Below are 19558 nucleotides of genomic sequence, written 5' to 3' on the forward strand. Positions count from 1 at the left end.
ATTGAACTGAGTTGCATTTGACCAGGGAGAGAATTTAATGCTATTGGCCCCTGTGCCTGAGCAATTTCTAAGCCGTGGTGTGTTGGGGACGGTATACATAGGATCACAACCCTAGTGGGGAGAGAGGACACGGAAATGAGGATAGGGTGTAACACCTTACTGTGAAACATAGCTTAAATTACAGCCTGGTATTATGTTCCCATCAAAATGTGTAGAATTACATTCTGCTGTTAGATTAAAAGTACTTTCTTTTTGCATAAATGATAAGCATTACCAGCAGGCACATTTTTGTATCTCACCCTCGGTATCCTCAGAGTCAAATGCGGAAAGCTTGTTCTTGACTGAGTTTGCAAAGCCATTGTAGGGTGAATACCAGAACTCCAGCAGCAAATGACCTCAGCCACCATGGTTGGGGCCCTGTAGCCCATGTTGGCCCCCAAAAGGGGTCTGATAGTGTGGGTAGAATATCATTGTCAGAACATCATCTGACAGATATAGATATTGTGTCCTACATACTATTAACAAAAATATTGCTTTATTGGATTCAATAATAGACAATCGTCAACCAAAGAGGTGATATTTTTGGGAATGACATTTAAGATACTATATTTATGTTAAGCAATATTTCTATACATGATATTCTGGCATAACGCCCCTGCATAAACCTAAAGCTTGCCATTATTATCAAGTGGTGAAGCCGCTGCTGCAATCTAATGTGCATGGTATTATGAACAAATAAAAAACAATTCTCCTTAAAGAGTTCAAAGTGTATTGTTCAATATTTCTGAAACTGTTACAGAGTTTGTCACTGATATACACACTCCTTGATAGATTCTTGGGATGAAAGAGTGACCTCTCTGAAGTAGATTTACTCTAAAGGGGTAATGTACAGCTTATGGCCAGTCTGCTGAATGGACAGATTTACCTCTCCTTGACAACCTTCTCCTACCGCCCTCCACTCCCTCCAAGAGGACTCTAGTCTCCGTGGCAATGGCCACCATAAGGGGAAAAGAAACAGTGATTGCATGTCTGCCATGTGAGCACGGAGGAGCTTTCAACATATATGAGGAGGGGGGACCAAGAGGAAGGTGGAGGGTAATTCCACCAATCTCTACTATTGGCAGACATTCACTCCACTACTGATAAACTATGCACAATTTAACTAAGCATAAGGAAAAAGGGGTAATGGCACAATGAAGTATACATTGGTGGGCTCCATAGGAAGTAGAGTTTTTAAAACAAACATTCTTCAGTGGTTTCTTTTGGAATAACAGAAGCAGACATATCTACAGTAGCCATCATCAACCATATCACAGAGAGAACCAGCCGGTACAACAAAAGCAAACCTAAACCGCAGCATTAAACCCAAATCGATCTTCTTCATAAACACAGGGAGTGGAGCCCAGTCGACCCAGGACTCCCAAAAGGACAATGCCATACCCCACAGAAAACAATTAGTCATCAACCGGGGCTGTAGAGTATTATGTTTGTTTTGATAAGTGTTATGAATACATTGTATATAAATTGACAAAGTATGATTAAAGTTATGTAAATATTGATCAAATCACTGGTTTGCAAATGCTGTGCAGGAAGGGTCAGGTGATCAGTTTGACACTTGTATTACAGTCTACATTTACATAGGAGAGTAGTGTCTTCCTCCCCATCCAGCGCGCCCCATTCAAACAGGGTTAAAATTTAATAGCAAAAAGCATTTTTCAAAAGTCCAAAGCTACGTGTGCACAGTACAACCCAACATTTCTTTTACCACACAAAGGCACATTTGTGGTAAAGCCATGCGTGGTAAAGGCATGCATGGTAAAGCCATGCATGGTAAAGGCATGCATGGTAAAGGCATGCATGGTAAAGGCATGCATGGTAAAGGCATGCATGGTAAAGGCATGCATGGTAAAGCCATGCATGGTAAAGGCATGCATGGTAAAGCCATGCATGGTAAAGGCATGCATGGTAAAGGCATGCATGGTAAAGGCATGCGTGGTAAACGCATTTGCATGGTAATGGATGCGTGGTAAAGGTATTGCGTGATTCCGGCTGTGTGGTAAATGATATTTCCCGCTAAGACACAAGGCTTGGCTGTGCGAAGGAGCATGTACTTGAGGTGCAAGGTGCACAACCTCCTCTTCACCTCCAGGAACGAACTGTGCTGCTCCTGGATCTTCTGGGCACAGTCAGGGTAAATTGCAATATTACGATTTTCAAACTGCGTAATGGATGCCTTCCTAGCAGCTCTCAGGAGCGCGTCTATATCCCCCTATTGATAAAGGCTCTCTGCAGGGCGCCCGGGGGAGGAACAGGCGTCAGCGTCCTGTGGGCCCTTTCTATGGCAAAGAAGTCAGACAAGTCTCTAGGGTGTAATGCGTGCCTTACACAATTCTCCAAAAATCGTCCTGCTGCCTGAATTCGAGTTCACCTCCTTTTAGCCAAACACAGAGTAAGAAATACTATGGACCAAAGACACTCACTAAAGGAGTCAGGACTTTGAATTAAATTATGACAGAAGGATAAGCTGTAAAACATCACGTTTTCTCCTTCTGGTATGTAGGATATAAAAGAGTGCGCCACATATTAAAGTGGTTTATGTGGTATGACTTAGTAGGGTAAAGTGGGGATGACTAAGCCTGGTGCCTCTGGCACTCCTAATTATCAGGTGGTATGCATACCAATGATCAGTAAGTAAACATAGATGTGTACGACTAGTTACGGGTGAGTTTGAGCAACAGAGCTAATTATTAGATGGCCAAGTAAGGGAAGGTGTGGGTGAATATTAAAAATGGGGTCACAGAGATGGAACAGTTTAATATAGGATGGAATTGCAGAGTATGGGATAGAATGTGCTGTATCTGAGCATCTCAAGGGAAGAGTTGGGTGGCTGATTAAAGAATGATTTGAGTGACATGGATAGGTGGCATAGTTGAGTATGGAATCCTCTAGGTGGCAAGGATGAATATGAGAAAGTGTGGACGATCTGGCATTAATAGGAGCAGGTATGGGCAAGATGGATGAACAAGGGACGTGAGTGAGTAAGTGAAGCCACTGAAAAAGAGCATGTCTCAGACTCAAATACTTTGCGTACGGGTGTGCTTTGAGAAGAAGTGGTATTGAAGAATTATTTGAGTATGGGAAGCTATGGGTGGCGATGCTGAGTATGGTATGGGTTTGATTTGATTTGAAGATTTATAAAGCGCGCGAATGCCCATGGGCGTCTTGGCGCTGGGTGAAGTAAGGGACCGAGCTGCCGAACATTTAGTGTACTAGCCAGAGGTGAATAGCCATGTCTTTATCTCTTTCCGGAAGGAGAGCAGCGAGGGGCTGTTTTTAATTGTAGTTGGGAGCAGATTCCATGCCTGTGCTGCATACAGCAGGAAGCTTCTCCCCCCCCACCTGACCTGTTTAAATCTAGGGACCTGGATCAGTTTTAGATTACTAGATCTCAAGAACCTGGTTGGCCGATAGCTTTTCAGGTGGGTTTTTAGGAACTGCGGGCCTATCCCATGGAGGGCTTTATAGGCCAGGCACAAGGATTTAAATGTTATTCCCATTTTTGATAGGGAGCCAGTGCAGAGATCTCAGTCTGTGAGCTATTGGCTCATGCCTGGGGATGTCTAGCACCAATCGTGCTGCTGCATTTTGTAGGCACTGGAGTTTTGCTAAATGCTGGGCCTGGATTCCCGCATATAGCGCGTTTCCGTAGTCCAATCTCGATAAAGCTAGCATTGTGACCACTGTTTTGCAGGATGCTAGAGGGATGAAAGGTAGCAGTTTCCTGATCATTTTCAGGATGTACCAGACTGATGATGACAGTTTATTCGCTTGTGCTTCATAGGACAGTTTGTTGTCCAGGAGCATACCCAAGTTTTTTACCTTGTGCACTGGTGATGGACAGTAACCTAGGCTGTCTGGCCACCAATCCTGGGACCAGGTTAGCAAGTCTGAACCTAATAACATAACTTCGCTCTTGTCTCTATTCAATTTTAGGCAGTTTGTTTGCATCCAGTAATTGATTTGTTCCATGCAGTGTTTAAACCTGGTAGCTGTCTCTTTCGTATTGTTTGAAATTGAAACCACTATTTGGGTGTCGTCTGCATATGAAACTGGGAGAAAGCCACAATTCCTAATTATGGCAGCCAGGGGTGCCACGTATAGATTGAATAGAGTGGGGCTTAATGACGACCCCTGGGGAACCCCACAAGGGGATCTAAAGGATTTAGATTTGGCCTCTCCCAGTTCGACCGTGAAGGTTCTGTTAGATAAGTATGACGCTAACGGAGACCGAGCTGTCTTGTGTACTCTCGCCTCGGCGAGACGGATGAGGAGAGTGTCGTGGTTTACCGTGTCAAAGGCCGCCGAGAGATCTAACAAGATCAAGACGGCCTTTTCTCCGGCGTCCAGTACACTCCTAAGCTTCTCTGTCGCCATCACTAATGCAGTTTCTGTTCCATGCCCTTCACGGAAGCCAAATTAAGAATGATCTAGTACATTTGCTTCCGTGAGGAATTGAGACAGCTGTCTGTTCAGAAGCTTCTCAAGAACTTTTGCAGCGAATGGAATTCTTGCGATAGGTCTATAAATTCCTGGCTCTTGAGGGTCTGAATTGGGTTTCTTAAGTAGAGGCAGTACTGAAGCTGTTTTCCATGGGTCGGGAAAGTGATTGGATTTGATTATTTCAGAGAAAAGCACGCAAAGTTGCTCACTCAGTAGGTCAGCGAAAAAGTGCATCACCTTAGGTGGACCGGGGTCCGAAGTGCCACCTGATTTCGTTGACCTAACCACCTGGAGAATCTGTTCGGTAGACGGAGGCTGAAAGTGGAAAGGGCGGTGCTGAGTGTGGGGTAAGATCTCATCCTGTATTTGTGTATTGGTCCGCTGATGTGTGAGATCCTCTGATCCCTTGAAGGATTCGTAGACTGCAGAAACTTTGTCTACAAAGAACTGGCCCAGGACGTTGCAAAAGTCTGAACTCATTTCTAAGGGGCTGGAGCAATTTGTTCTAGTTAATTTTTTGATTGTGGAAAAGAGTTCTTTGCTGGAGTTTTTTTGCCTCTTCTATTTTGTGTGTGAAATATTTGCTCTTTTCTGTCAGTATTAGTTTTTTATAGACGGCCAGTGCGGTTTTGTAAACCTCTTTTGGTCCTTGCTCGTATGTTGACCTCCATCTTTTTTCAAGCTTTCTGCAAAGCTGTCTTTGTAATTTTAGTGAGTTCGAAAACCAAGGTTGGGATGGGATTTTCCTCCTTGATGATTTACTTTTTTGAGGAACTGCTGCTTTCATGGCTACGTGTATCCAATTCGAGATTTGGTTTGTGGCTGTGTTGCAGTTTTTGTCAAGCTCAGGGGTGGATTCTATTAGATGTTCTTTTAGTTGTGACACATTCATTTTTGGCCAATTAAGGTAGATAATTTGTTTGTGTTTGTGGCAGGACGCCGGTGTCTCTGAATCTTTCCCTACGTCTAAAATTATAACCTTGTGGTCGGACCAAGGTACTGGTAGTATTTCAAGAGCCCGAATGTACTTGTTGGAAGTAAAAATCCCATCGAGTGTGTGCCCTGCCTCATGGGTATTTTGCTTCACTATTTGCTCCATGTCTAGGTTTGCGAGTGCATCTGACAATAACGTAACGCTAAAGTCTGCGCTAATCTCTAGGTGTAGGTTAAAGTTGCCTAGAACTGTAAAATCCGCATTCTTCACACTATTTTCTAAGAAAGGGCTCAGTAGTTGCATCAGAGGTGTTTTAGCCTTGGGAGGTCTGTAGATCAGAAGGCCTCTGAAGGTGTCGTTTTTAGAGATGTTTATTTGAAAGTGTAGGATCTCGCAGTCCGGGCTACCACTCTGATTTATACCCATGGTTCTTAGCTCATTCCTGTAAATTATGGCCAATCCTCCCCCTTGCTTTCCCTTTCTATCAGCTCTGATGACTGAGTAACCATCTGGAGTTGCTAGTGATAGATCGATATCTGAGGCTTCGTCCGCCCATGATTCTGTGATAAAAAGCAAGCCAAGGTTTGGTGTTTCTACTAGTTCTGCTGTCTCTAAATTGTGCTTAACAAGTGACCGCGCATTAATTAACCCAGCCCTGATGGTCTTATTAGCTAGCCTGGCGTTCTCCACGTGCTGAGTAATAGGTGTTTTAGTCTGAATTACATTCAGAGATAGAAGGCATGTAGGGCAAGATTTAGTTAACCTCAATGCAGATTGTTGAGGGCAACCCAATTCCGGCCTGAGCGCAAGTAGCTCGCGGCCGTAATAATGTGTCCTCCTAGGACCTGTCTCGGTACGTGTAGGGGTTGTGGCTCTCGGCCCGGTCCAGGCGCGGACGGGTGCAGACGGGCTTGACTTAGGCGCGCCTTTGGCGTTCGCCATGGCATTGTCTTAAGTAAGCTAGTGTCTCCGGCTGACTAGACCGCTGTGCGCTGGAAGTGCCGGAAATGCCCCCAGCCAGGAAGTGAGTGCTTCTGTCCCCGTCTACACCCTCCGTTCAATCGGCACTTGCCGTGACGGACCGGGGTGTTTGAGGCAGAGCAAGCGGCTGTGAAGGAGCAGAAAGGTATGGTGTGCACAGCGAGCGGTATGTTAAAAACAATCTGTGTTTTAAAAAAAAGAAATGTGAAATCAGCCAGTGCAGCCTTACTTCTTGTTAAGCAGCGAGGTCTCGTAATCAGACCCGTACCTGTCCCTGCCAAGCCTTAAGTAAGCTAGTGACTCCGGGTGGCACAAATAAGTATGGTTCGGATGAAACAGCTGATTTCCGACTGTATTGGTAGTATTGTGGAATGAGTCAAAATCTTTAGTATGTCTAGGTTTGTAGCAATGCTGAGTGTGCAGTGTTATTTGTTGCATGTCTAGTAAAACGGTGGCATAGCTGGAACAGCTGTGTAAGTGGGGGATGCATTGCAAACACATGTACAGGGCCCCATTTGGCAACACTATAGACATGGAATCAAACAAGCATCTCACCTATAAAGTTGCACACATCTGGGAAGAAGGAGAAGATGTCTGCTTCGCAGGAATCTGGAACGGGAATTTGGAAGATGTGGCAGGCACCAGGGGGAAAACTGGAAAGAACGAAAGATGGCTTAGTCCGTGAAATTGTGTCATATTTTCCATCTGTTCTCACACTCTTATTTGGAAATAGCGGCCACTAAATTTCTAAAATGCTTTAAAGATATATAGAATATAATTAGTAAAAATGTTGTAGTGGATGTAATGCCCAGCACAAGTCAGCATTCTAGTGCTGAGCCTGTAACTACACTGAACACCCACCCACCACTGATGTCACAGGTCATGTGACACAGTACCAATAAAAGAGGCCGAGCGCACGTGCTCTGGGCCAGTTGCACCGAGCAAGCAGTGTGTCCTGCGTCCAGTCATTTACCCAGCATGAGGGCCTTAGGCCCGACCCTACAATGGCGACGAGGGTAGCTGTGTCCACGCGTGCCACAGCTCTAAACATCATCGAAGGAAAAGGGGGTGAGAATGCTGCTCGCCTGAGAGCACCCCCTGCGAAGAAACGGGCCGGCCGCCGAGAGGCCCGTGGGGCGTGTGTCGAGCCCCGGGCCTAGAGAAGAAGGAGGAGGTGACCGGGAGCTCACCCCGCACCTCTCCAGCCTGCCGTGGTCCGCCCTGCCGTGGCGGAGCCCCAAGAAGACAAGCGGAGCCATCGCGGTGCCCACCCGCGGAAGCACAGGCCCGTCGGCCGAAGGTGAGCCCCAGACTGTGAAGCACTAAAAGCGGAGCCCACCCGCTATGAGCCACGAACACTTAATACGCCCCCTGCAATGAGAGCGGCGCCAGATATCGACTTAAATTAAGCAAGGCTCGCGGAGCCCACCCGCGGCCTGCCTGCAGCGATGCGGCGTCGGCCGCTATTGCCCCTGTTATTGAAGCAAGACTCGCGGAGCCCACCCGCGGCCTGCCTGCCGCGACGCAGCATCGGCCGCTATTGCCCCCGTTATTGAATCAAGACTCGCGGAGCCCACCCGCGGCCTATCCGCAGCCACCCCTGCCCCGCCGCACAGCGGCTGACCAAAGCTACTGCGGCGTAGGGGAATGGGCCCGCAGCGTGTGGGGAGCTGCTGGGCCCTGGAAAAATAAAGCGGAGCCTACCCGCTATAGGAGGAACTTTGCCCCATCGAGGAGCGAGCACGGCCACAGCCCCCACTTCCTTCGCGGGTGCAGCCGAGTGAGCCCGCCGCGGTGAAGGAGGGTTAAATAAAAGAGAGACCAGCAGGTTCGGGCAGCAGCGACGACCCTTCTCCCCGCCCCGCGCAGCGTGTGACCTGAGGGGCTGCTGCGGGCGGGGAGTGCAAGATTGAGACAGCGCAATGCCCGCAGTGAAGAGCAGAAAGCGCCTGGAAACAAACAGAGCAACTCACCTTAGTGAAGGGGAGCCTTCTGGCGAGCCATCCAGCAGTGACTGTTTCAGGCCGCACTCCGGGTCCTCTACTCCAATGATCCCAGCGAGAGCCGAGCCTGGAAAAACGAACTCAGCAGCCTATAGAGAACACTTCCAAGGCTGAAACCAGTGAAAGCATCACGGCCATCTAGTGGCCTTTTGGGGACACTGCAGTGAAGGGGAAAAGACAGCTTCCAGATAAGCCTGCACAAAGGCGAGTGATCATTGCAGCTTTGCCCTAGCAGCCCCAAGTGTGCCACAGGACAGCAGACTCCCCACGTAGGACACTAGCAGCCAAGTTAAATACCACAAGGTGAGACAAGACTAGGACAATCAAAGTGAACACAACGGCAGCACTGAACAGCAGGCGCAAGAGTGGGTGCAGAACACTGCCACACCGGAACCCCACCAAACAAACACACAGCCAAAACCACGTGACCCCCAAAAGCGATGCCTAGAGATTGAGAGAGAACCACCTGCGGGCAGGTGGCTACTCCCAAGAAGAGAGGAACGTGCCACAAAGCACAAGGAAGGTTTGCAGCAAAAGACTACGAAGGGCAGCAACCTGCCCGCCGTCACGTCCAAAGATGTATACAAGCCATCACACTGCCGAAGAAGAGAAAAGGTAATGGCGCAAGAGCGCGCCAGAAGCATAAAAGAGCGCGAAGACAACCCCAGGAACGCGCCAGAAACCCCAGAAGCGCATCAGGAGTGCAGCAACTCCACGCAGGACACTACAAAGGATCGCAACCACCAACGCAAAGGAGAAGCAAAACAGAAGAAAATCCATGGAGTGGTGACGTAACCCTCCAGAAGCGAACACCCAAGAAGCATCTACGCCACGCCAGAAGAGAAGACAGCGATGCCTGGTGGCCACAGGTCATCGCTGCAACAAAATGGCGAAAGTAAGAACACCCCCACACGAACCAACAATGGTTCTGGAACTCAGCACCAGGACGTGCGAAAGCGCATGACGCAAATGCGCAGCAGTGCGGACAGCACTAGCCCAAAGCAGCAAGTCACAAGAGAAGACATGAAGAGCGCACCCAGATGCGCACCAAACCAACTCAACTACGATGAACAGGAAATGGTTGCGCAGACAACCCGCAGCATTGAAGATACATCACAGAAGCAACCTGACCACTCAGCTTGGTCACAAAGCACGAAGTCGACCAGCCAGATGGTCGCAACAAGAAGCCTACCTGCCGGACCTCGGCAGAAGGGACCAGCACGAAGTCCAAGAAGCTCAGCACCACAAATCCTACCTGCCAGACCTCGGCAGAAGGAACCAGCACGACGTCCAAGAAGCTCAGCACCACAAATCCTACCTGCCAGACCTCGGCAGAAGGGACCAGCACGACGTCCAAGAAGTTCAGACAATGCACGGTCCGACGACCTAGACCCACGAACTTCAACCACACAAATTAACGAAAGCAACAGGAAGAAGAGGTGAAGGTCGCGACGCTAACCCTGGGAAGCGAGTAATGAGAAGTTAGTGTCCTAGGACTAGGACAAGACCAGGAAGACACGTGCAGAGTGCGCGCGCTGCATGGGGAAGCCTGGCCAGAGAAGATGAAGAAAAGGGGAACAGGGTACGTTGCGAAAAGAGGAGAAGAGAAGAAGAAAGATCGGAGCGGCACACTGCCACCGAAGAAAGGAAGGAAAGAGAAGTCAGTGTGACACCCAGTCACTGCAAGGAGAATGAAGAAAGAACAGAGTGGCCACTGCCACTAAGAAGAAAAGAAGGAAGACGCAATCAGAGTGGCACGACTGTCAAGCTAAGAAGAATGAAGAAAGAACTGAGTGGCCACCGCCACTAAGAAAAGAAGAAAGGTGACAGGCACTGGAACACCGGAGTGCAATGGAGAACAAGCCTGGTAAGAGCACCGGCAGAGCAGACCAAAGACAACCACCTACGAGTCATCCATCCACATGGCGAACGCAGAAGGGAGCAAGATAGACTGTTGAAGACATCTACCTCTGGAGTTGGCGGAAGATCGAATGGCGAGAGTGCTCACACATCCAGCTGATGAACTGACCACTCCACACCGACCCGTGGCAACCCAAGAAGAGGCCTCAAGGAACTCTGGTGGCAGCAAGTCCCAAACGGGAGACAGATCTACAGAAGCACGTCTGCAGGACTCAAGAGGATGAAAGCCTCAAGAGCAATGAAGAGAGTCGACAACTCAACCTTCAGGTGGAACTAGGACACGACGGTGAGGTTCGTGGAGCGCCCTGCTCACGGCCCGAAGGCTATGGTAGAGCAACGCGACCAAAAACACCAGTCCAGTGGAAACCTGGCAAAGAGGTCCTCCCGGACATCTTGTGGCAGAAGAAAACCGGCGAGAGGGGCATCCTAGTGAGAGGGATGTTCGCACCTACTCTATTCACCTGCTAAGAAACACACTGAAGCCTGCCTGGAAACAACACGCAACCAGCTTGGAGAAAAGAAGCCGGAAGGCAAACAACAACCACGTCATCCACCTCTCTTGAACCATTCGTCACCAAGAGAGCAAAGCAAAAGGCAGGGCTGAGAACAGCCGACAGAGAAAGAATGAACCCGCCGAACAACTAAGAACCGTGCCACCAAGAACTGCTAATTCAAAACGCAAGAACTGCTAATTCAAAACGCAAGAACTATACTGCCTGCGGCTTGCAAGCAGCCAAAGAGACTCTTTTGAAAGCGCAAGTCCAATGTTATTTTCTGTGTTTTCTTTCCCCCACAGGTGTTTGGACTTTTCACGTTTGGTTTACTTTTTAACCAATTTGGGGAGGGATGTAATGCCCAGCACAAGTCAGCATTCTAGTGCTGAGCCTGTAACTACACTGAACACCCACCCACCACTGATGTCACAGGTCATGTGACACAGTACCAATAAAAGAGGCCGAGCGCACGTGCTCTGGGCCAGTTGCACCGAGCAAGCAGTGTGTCCTGCGTCCAGTCATTTACCCAGCATGAGGGCCTTAGGCCCGACCCTACAGTGGAGAGTGAAGAAATCCAAAGCACTGATTGCGCATGCATGAGCTCACACACCAGCACTCACACAAGTTCCAGCTGGCGCCTGAGGCCAGGCAGACCCAGCAGTCCTTGAGGAGTGAGTGGACATGTCAAACTGGAACAGTACATTGGAGGCTACAAGGCTTAAGCATGCAGACTGGAGCTTAAAGAGATGGAGTCAACTGAAAAGGAGCTTGTAGAACTGGAACATCAATATATGAAATGACAGGACTGCTGGTTTTAGGAACACTTGATAAGGATTACCTAGTGGCTCAAGGGAACAGGCCCATGGCTGGTGGTTCCACATAAAACTGCTAATGCGGTGCTTTTATACTAGAACAAGAACAGCTTCGGAAGGAGAAAAGCTTCAATGCGGCCATAACAGACGCATCTAAACAGTATTCTGTACACCAGCATAGAATGCATGCATGTATCTATGGGGATTTCTTGTAATTGTGTTTATATAGCACTAACTACCCCTGACGAGGCGTTGAAGCACGCTGCTCCAGAACCCAAGGTTAGTGGTTAGTTCAGTGTTATTGATTATTGTGTGCTATTGGATTTAATATTAAAATACTAATTCCACGAAACATCCCATTCATTTACTTATGTTTCCTTGTGGCAGCTGAAATTAATATAACTTGGCTGTAACCATTTGGAGGTGGTTTGTGAGTTCATGCAGATGGATGGTGGGATTAATAAGTGGGTTTGAGGGAATTTAGAGGTAACACAAAGTATTTTGTTATGATCTTTAAAAGGAGGTGTGGACAATTAGGAGAAAAGCAAGAATTGAGATTACGGCGAACACTCGAGACAGAGCAGGCTGTGTTCTGAGAGAGGAGGCGTGCAAGGATGGAAAGTAGGAACGTGTCCTTGAAGGTAAAAAGAAAGGTGACAATCAGAAGTTTTGAGAAAAAGTTGGGTTTCATGCAGGGTTTTAGGAGTATAGAAGGCTTTTTCAGATAGCATGCAATCTGAGGATGGAACACTGTAGAAAGATTTAGGTAGTGCAGACGTAGCTACAAACAACAAAGCTCTGTGCAAAGATGTGAGCAAAGCAGAGGAGGAGGTGTGGGAGGAGATGCAGACAAGACCAACGGGATTTCCAGTTGGAGTCCATCATCCATTGATGAGGTGCTGTTTGACGCAAATGGCCATAGCATCTCTTATGAGATTGATAGGTTACCAGCTAGTGCTCCCATAATCGCCAAAAGGATGAGGCACTGGAAATACCAGTGGTTATTATCATCAGTAGAGGTTACCAGCTAGTGCTCCCATAATCGTCAAAAGGATGAGGCACTGGAAATACCAGTGGTTAACATCATAAGAGATAGCAAAGAGGACAGTCAGGCAAAGTAACCACCCAGTAGAAAAGAGCTAGGGCAGAAGAGCAAAGCAGAGTGCCTGTGATAACAGAGGATATATTGTGGAGGTGGATGACTGCGGACATGCCACCAAGAATTGGCTGATGCCCTGTCTGCCCTCTTCAGATTGTATACTGAGGTATACAATCGAAATAGAGGGTTCACCTTATTTAGAAAATACACCCATTGTACATAGGGTGGATAGCACATTGAGTCATTCTGAGAAGAAAAAAAAGTGTGTGTGAAGAGTGAATCATCTCTTGTATGAAAATGTAGGAATATAATGTTGTGCCGCAGTATGAATGAGCACAGAGCCAGTCTTTCATATGGTGGCAATTTCCCCACTAGCAAAAAAGATGTGACCCTAAGAATGAGCCAGAAAATGTATTGGTATGTGGCAGTTGTGAAAATCCAAGTATTCCTCAAGATATGTAAAGGATTCAACATTTAGTTTCCGAAACACTTTTTCGATGAGCAGTGTCCTAGCCAGTGACTCTGCTTTCAACCTACACCTCATGGGCTTTTTCCCCTCTACAATAAATGTGAAATGGAAAATGTTCTTGACTCTGTGCTCCTGTCAAAAACAGTGGGACACTAAATTTGGTTGGCTAGATCCATTTCTCATGATCATCACAATGGATGGCAAGCTGGAAAGTTTCCTTCACTCCCTTGGTGCCTACTTTATGGAAGTGGTGACACATTCACAGGCCTCATCCGAAGGATGGCACTGTCCCTCATTGCGCCTGAACCAGACTGATCCCGAGGGGGATTCACAACCGCCCTCTGGATCAGGATCTGATAGACGAACGTCCTAGAGAGGTGGTCCTAGCCAAATAGTAGAAAGACTTGCCACAGAAAGGGACAAATCATGTTCACGCTTGAAGCAAGGCTCATGCTAACAAGACCATGAGGACAGTCTGCCGCACTGAACTGTTCTCGTGATTCACTATCTGTCCCATGGATTCAGTGAGGCCCTTGTGAGTGGAGGCTACTGCAACATCAGTATCATTTCCTGGAGGCTGATAGTAATTGATTGTGCAAGTCTTTAGGATCCAGGGACACCGTGATCAGCTGTGTTGTAGAAACTGTAAATGTAAGTGTTTGAGTTTCTTGTTAGTTGTTTCTGATATACCTGTTACGATCACTAACCTATATTATAGTTCCTTCTAATGCAGACAGGACATACACTGAGTGGCTTTCATGGTGACAGGGACTTGATACCTCCGGGTTCAAACACTCATTGCAGATTGTAGCTTAGGATAGAATCCGCCGTGTAATCAGACCCTTACAAAAAATAGTTTTCAGCGCAGCCAAATGAGCAGGCCTGTATAAACTAGTGAACGGCCGCTTGTTTGTTTATATGTCATTAGGACTGGTGCCCCATAAATGAAATAATTGGAGGCATCTTTTCTTTCCCTCTGTTTGTATATGGTGTCTACATGAATGTGTTTCATTTATATTGTCTGTAATATGTTTTTGTATTAATGGTGTTAAATGTCTTGACAAGAGTGTTTTTGTTTTTTGGACATATTGAAATGTTTTTGAAAAATATATGCAAATAAGTAAAAAATGAATACAATGAAAAGTTTGCCCGCTTAGGATTATTGGCTAGGTGTGGTGTCAAAATATTAAATGAACCTATCTGGCCATCTTTGTTGTTTAATAAATTAGAGTAGTCTAGGCCAGGTAGTAACCAGACCCAAGCCTTCTTTGGTCCCACGGAATCCTTCAACAGCACCCCTACATTACCCCTTGTCCGTAGGCCTTCCATTTGTCAATGATAATTTTCCTCCCTATTGCAAGTGGACCACATTTTTCATACTATTCTATCCTAAGCATCCAGTGTATCTCTTTCATACATAATTGCTACTGGACAGGCTATCCCGGGGCACTCATCAAATTTCCCCTAGTAGACAATAACAAAGGAGTGTGGGTACAAGCCCCCTGCCCTCTACCCTGAGAGCTGACCATCCACTCCCTGAGCAGTAATCATACTTTGAGATCTTTGCCTAATTGTTGAGGTCAGCTGAGACATCAGTTATGAATACGGTGAGTAAGCAACTGAGGATTACATCACTGAAAGTAAATGGGTTGTCACAATATGTGAAAAGAAAAAAGATCTTGCATTGGTTTAATACTACGTTGCTCTGATTTAAAAGACCCATCTCCCTGAATCCAAGTCACTGAAGCTAAAAGGGACTGGGTAGGACCTGTAATCAGTAGTAGCTAGAAGACAGATTCAAAGGGCAATCAATCTGAGTTGACCTCTTGTTCCAAAAAATGGCAGGATTGCCATTCTGGTCTGAAAAAACACTTCTACATAAAATCTAAAAAAAATGGGATAACGCCAATAATGCCTGGACAAGAAGCTGATCATAGGAACTGTATAGGCTCCCGACATCCATGGCAGGTATTTTTGTTTACATTAACGAGACTGTACTGAGAATTGGTAACTCCAAAGTCATTGAGGAAGGTTACAGGGTTCTAGCCCTGCACATCTTCTTCGATAGATATGGCCTGTCTGATCTGAGCAAAGCTAGAGATAGGGTTATGTCACACAACGTGATGCAAGTTTGCTATCTGCTCAACCCATGGCACGTCTTTCACCCAATTGGTAGGGACTATACTTTTTTGCCATGTGTACATGGCTTTTGATCCTAGGTAGAGTATTTTCCTGTTCAGGGCTTCCTGCTATCAGGTGTGTTGAGACATAATGAAGAGTGGGTTGCCAGCCATTCCCTAGTATATCTGTCCATAGACTTAGGATATACTCCTTGCGTCTTTGGAATGAAAGCCATTAAGTATATGACCCCAGAAGAGAAGAGCTCCTCAAATTGGATATACATGACTATATAAAAATAAATCAAATGTTAAATGCAGGCATCTATAGAAATAAATGAGCACTTGATCACATCAGGTAGATGTTGTGTGTAAGACTACATTGACATGTCCAGAAAGAAGATAAACGCAAAATGTTCTGTAGTGGAGTTAGAAGTCGGAGATTTCACAGCACAGTACACTGTGAATTCCTCCCTAACCATGTGTCCTCTTTAGGGCCAAATTCTAACAAAGCCATCATATTCCCAATACCATCTGAAATGCTCTAGTATTCACACTATCTCCCTGATCATTGTTAATATTAAAATACTGGGAAAATCTATAGCCAATAGGCTTTGCAATTTGATACAGACCTTTGTTCACTCCTTCTCAAGTAGGCTCTGGTCCTAATTTTACATGTGGGAACTAACTAAAAATGCTCTCATTCTATGGCTGATGAAGGGCTTTCAGACTGAATGACTAGCGTTGTCCCTTGATGCTGAGAAGGCCTTCAACCTTGTGGAGTGGGGTGCGTTTTTAGAATCCCAAAGAAGGCCGGCCTGGGGTAAGACTTCAAGTTTGGTGGCTCTGCGAAATGCCAAGTGGGAGTGTCAGCTGTGGAGGTCTCTTATCCAAACCAATTAAGATTCAACCCAGGGCTAGACAGATGCCTGCTATGTCATTTGTTTTTCCCTCTACCCTATCACCCCAGCCCACTGTACTAGACAGTCTCAGTGAATTTACAGCATCCAAGTAGCAGATGGCCTAATTAAGTTGTTCCTTTATCCAGGGGATATACTGATGATTCTTACTTTGACTGCATCCCTAGTATCTGTATTGATGTCCTTCTAATTAAAATAAAATAAATTGTGCCAAGTACACAGCTCTGCTTGTGTCTCATGCTACCACAAGGGTCATTTTTCCTGGGGTCAAGATAAGGTGGGTCCCTGGGGACCCTAAGTAGCTAGGGATATGATTAAATAGAGGCCTGAAAAAATGAATAATGACAATCTGACTTCTTTACTGGCCCAAATGAAACTTGACTTCGAGCACTGATAGAGTGCAAACCATCAAAATAAATATTGCACCTAGACTGCACTATGTTCTAGAGGTGTTACAATTAAGGATCCCCAAAGACACATTTACCTGTATTGATTAGAACATTAAATGCTAAATCAGTGGATGGCTGAAACCCAATATGACATTTTTAACCTATGGGCACATATGACATCTGAAGGCCAGAGACTGCTTCACATAGTGTCTTATTACTACACTGACCATTTTACCCAGTTGGCCGATTTCCTTCCAGTCTGAGGTACCTGGATGGGTAATAGAGAACAATAGCGTGGATGGGGGGCGCACAGCGGTTTGTGTTGAATTGTTCTTGATATTTACTCGTGTTTTAGGATGGTTGGGCGCTACATACAGGTGGCGTGTCCGTCCGGCACACGTCTATGATATACGTGGTTGATGTGTCACCATACAATTTGGTGACATCCCTGTGTTCCAATAGCTCCAAGGCATTTCGGGTGGTGGACCCTTCATCGGGGAGCTCGTGCGTCCGGTGTTGCTGGGCATTCGTGGTTAGTGTGTTCCGCGTCCCAAGCGGCGTCTGCGGACGCACGAGCTCCCCGATGAAGGGTCCACCACCCGAAATGCATTGGAGCTATTTAGAGAAATGCATAACTTACTAAAGAAGAACAATTAACTCACATTGAAAGAAATCATGAAGCCAATGATGAAATGTGAATAAATTTTGGAAACGTCTACCCTTGTGGGAGCTTGTTTTTCCGAGCACCGAAGGTGTGCACAAAACACAGGGATGTCACCAAATTGTATGGTGACACATCAACCACGTATATAATAGAGAACAATGACAGCTTCACTGCCCTTCTCCCATGCTGCCTCTTTAACAGTCAGTCCCCCACATAGATACTGTAGATGACCGGATTGTCTGTTGTATGTTCACTGTATAGAAGGAATCCAACAAACTTCTAAAGGTAGAGTTCCATCTCCACTTCTCTACTCCAAATGGTGGAATGCAGCACTAATGGTGTTCTGCTTAACTTCTGTAATGGACAGATTGGTCTGACAGGGGTCTGTCTCTCCTCGATCGTCTCGTTTTGCAAAACCTGTATCAAGAGTGAAGTTTGCTTCAGTAATATAGTACTTTATTCTGTGGTGAGTGTTGTGTCTAGTCTAGATGGTCTTCTCGTTAACAACTTCACCCCAAATGCGTTCAGCATCTAACTAGGCTCTCATGGCAGGCTTTACTCAGCACAGACTACACTCTGGAGGATTGGTCGACACTGCTACCATCCCCTGACTGATAAGTTAGAGAAGCTAGGTTGAAGTTTCTCCACTTCAAAACCTTACATGGGCGGTATTGGACCCTCTGAGACTACATAGTGGGTGTCTCCTTCACCCCTCTCGGTGCTGAAGACGGGTGCATAACAGTCATGATTTACTGCACATTCTATCGCATTGGCCATACTTGCAGGCAAACTGATTGGTGTGGGTATTGTTTATAATCATCCTTAAGTTCACTTGGCTGTGCTCCATGACATAGATGACATAATGGGTATATCACCTCAAATACATAGATGGCTAGTAACATCTCTGGCTACTGCTAAGATGTGTATACTGTGTTGTTTGAGGCAGGTCTTCACTACCACAGTGGAGGAATGGCTTACAAAATTGGTAAAAATAGTCCATTCTAAAATCATTATATATAGGATCATGATAAGCTGGAAACGGCTGTCCTTGAACAGAATGATAGTCCCCCCACCCCAAAGAGGGAAGATGCCCTCTAACACCAGGGTGCTTTGCCCACGCTGATCTGGGATGCCCATTTAATTGCCTCAATGCCTATGAAACACAACCCTCGTGATGAAGTCCTGAGGTATCTATGGTGAAAATGCAGCACGGTTGCCACCCCTTTTAGACCCTATATGCCACTGAATCTGTAGTTTTACATAGGGCAGCATCTTTAGATTGTAATTCCAACTGTGGTTCCAGTACCTCTTTACATGGCCATTAATCATTAATCGTGGTCCTTGTAGATTCTTGCCCTGATAGCCTGTGGTCAGGGGGACCTTGATGCCTTCTCTTGACTACACTGGACCCTTGACGAGATTTGGGACTGATAATGGCCATCAACTAAATTTGGCAAACAAACCGACTATTAATGCTACCATAAGATGTTATTTGTTCAGTTCTCCCATTGATCTCCTTTTTTCCCATATCCTGCATCGTCTGATGTTGATGACGCATTATCCTACAGTGTACGGCAATTATTTATTTTCAAAATTTATAATGTAGCTTGCTCATGTCTGGCTCTATTTACATGTTTTTAATGCATCATAGATGAAAATGAGCAGGGAGGGGGAGTTGGAGTAATCCACTGGAATGAGAAATTGTGAATTTTTGTTTTTCCAAGTTTAAAACGTTGGTACCATAAGCTTTACAGTTAATGCTTCATTTGTTGAATAAAGAAATAATTGTCGCAAAAATGGAAATAAAAAAATAACCAATCACAGGTGTTCTTAGCCTATGCCTCATACTGTAACATTTCATCATCAAACACACCAAAACTTGCCAATCCAGAAAGTAGCTTGGAGCTACCTCTTCTAGGAGCACCTAAATAATGGCTTATTAAACCACTCCTCAGGAATAAACTCAACCCCTGTCTACAAGAGACAGTTCTACCCCTGCTTCATCTCCTAGCTTCTGTTTCCCTCCCATTGTGACCACTCCTCTTCCCTCCCAATGTGTAACCTGTTGTACTCCTTCTCCCCTCTTGATCAGTGCTACTGGCTAGATGACCAAGATGGAATCCACTTCTTCTTTGTGTCACTCTCAATTTCTACAGATCTGTGTTCCTTCTCCAAGTTAGGTTCACACGAAATAAGTAACTAAATAAAAATAAAATCAGGCATAAGGCTAAACTTGTAAAAGATATAGCCCAACCT

The 19558-nt window shown here is 46.0% G+C and overlaps 1 protein-coding gene across 4 annotated transcripts in view; it reads right to left on the reverse strand.

Annotated features, from left to right (window-relative positions):
* Window positions 1-19558, reverse strand: part of STYXL1 (serine/threonine/tyrosine interacting like 1) — a 299858-nt gene that overhangs the window by 100979 nt on the left and 179321 nt on the right. For 3 of the 4 annotated variants that reach the window (XM_078679636.1, XM_078679638.1, XM_078679635.1), the window contains one exon: window positions 6971-7068. The exons of the other annotated variant lie outside the window; for it this stretch is intronic. In XM_078679636.1, coding sequence (XP_078535762.1) covers window positions 6971-7068 — 98 coding nt within the window. The remainder of the gene's footprint in view (window positions 1-6970; window positions 7069-19558) is intronic. 4 annotated transcript variants of the gene reach the window in all.

This window comes from Lissotriton helveticus, chromosome 3_1 (assembly GCF_964261635.1).
Source record: "Lissotriton helveticus chromosome 3_1, aLisHel1.1, whole genome shotgun sequence".
NCBI lineage: Eukaryota > Metazoa > Chordata > Amphibia > Caudata > Salamandridae > Lissotriton > Lissotriton helveticus.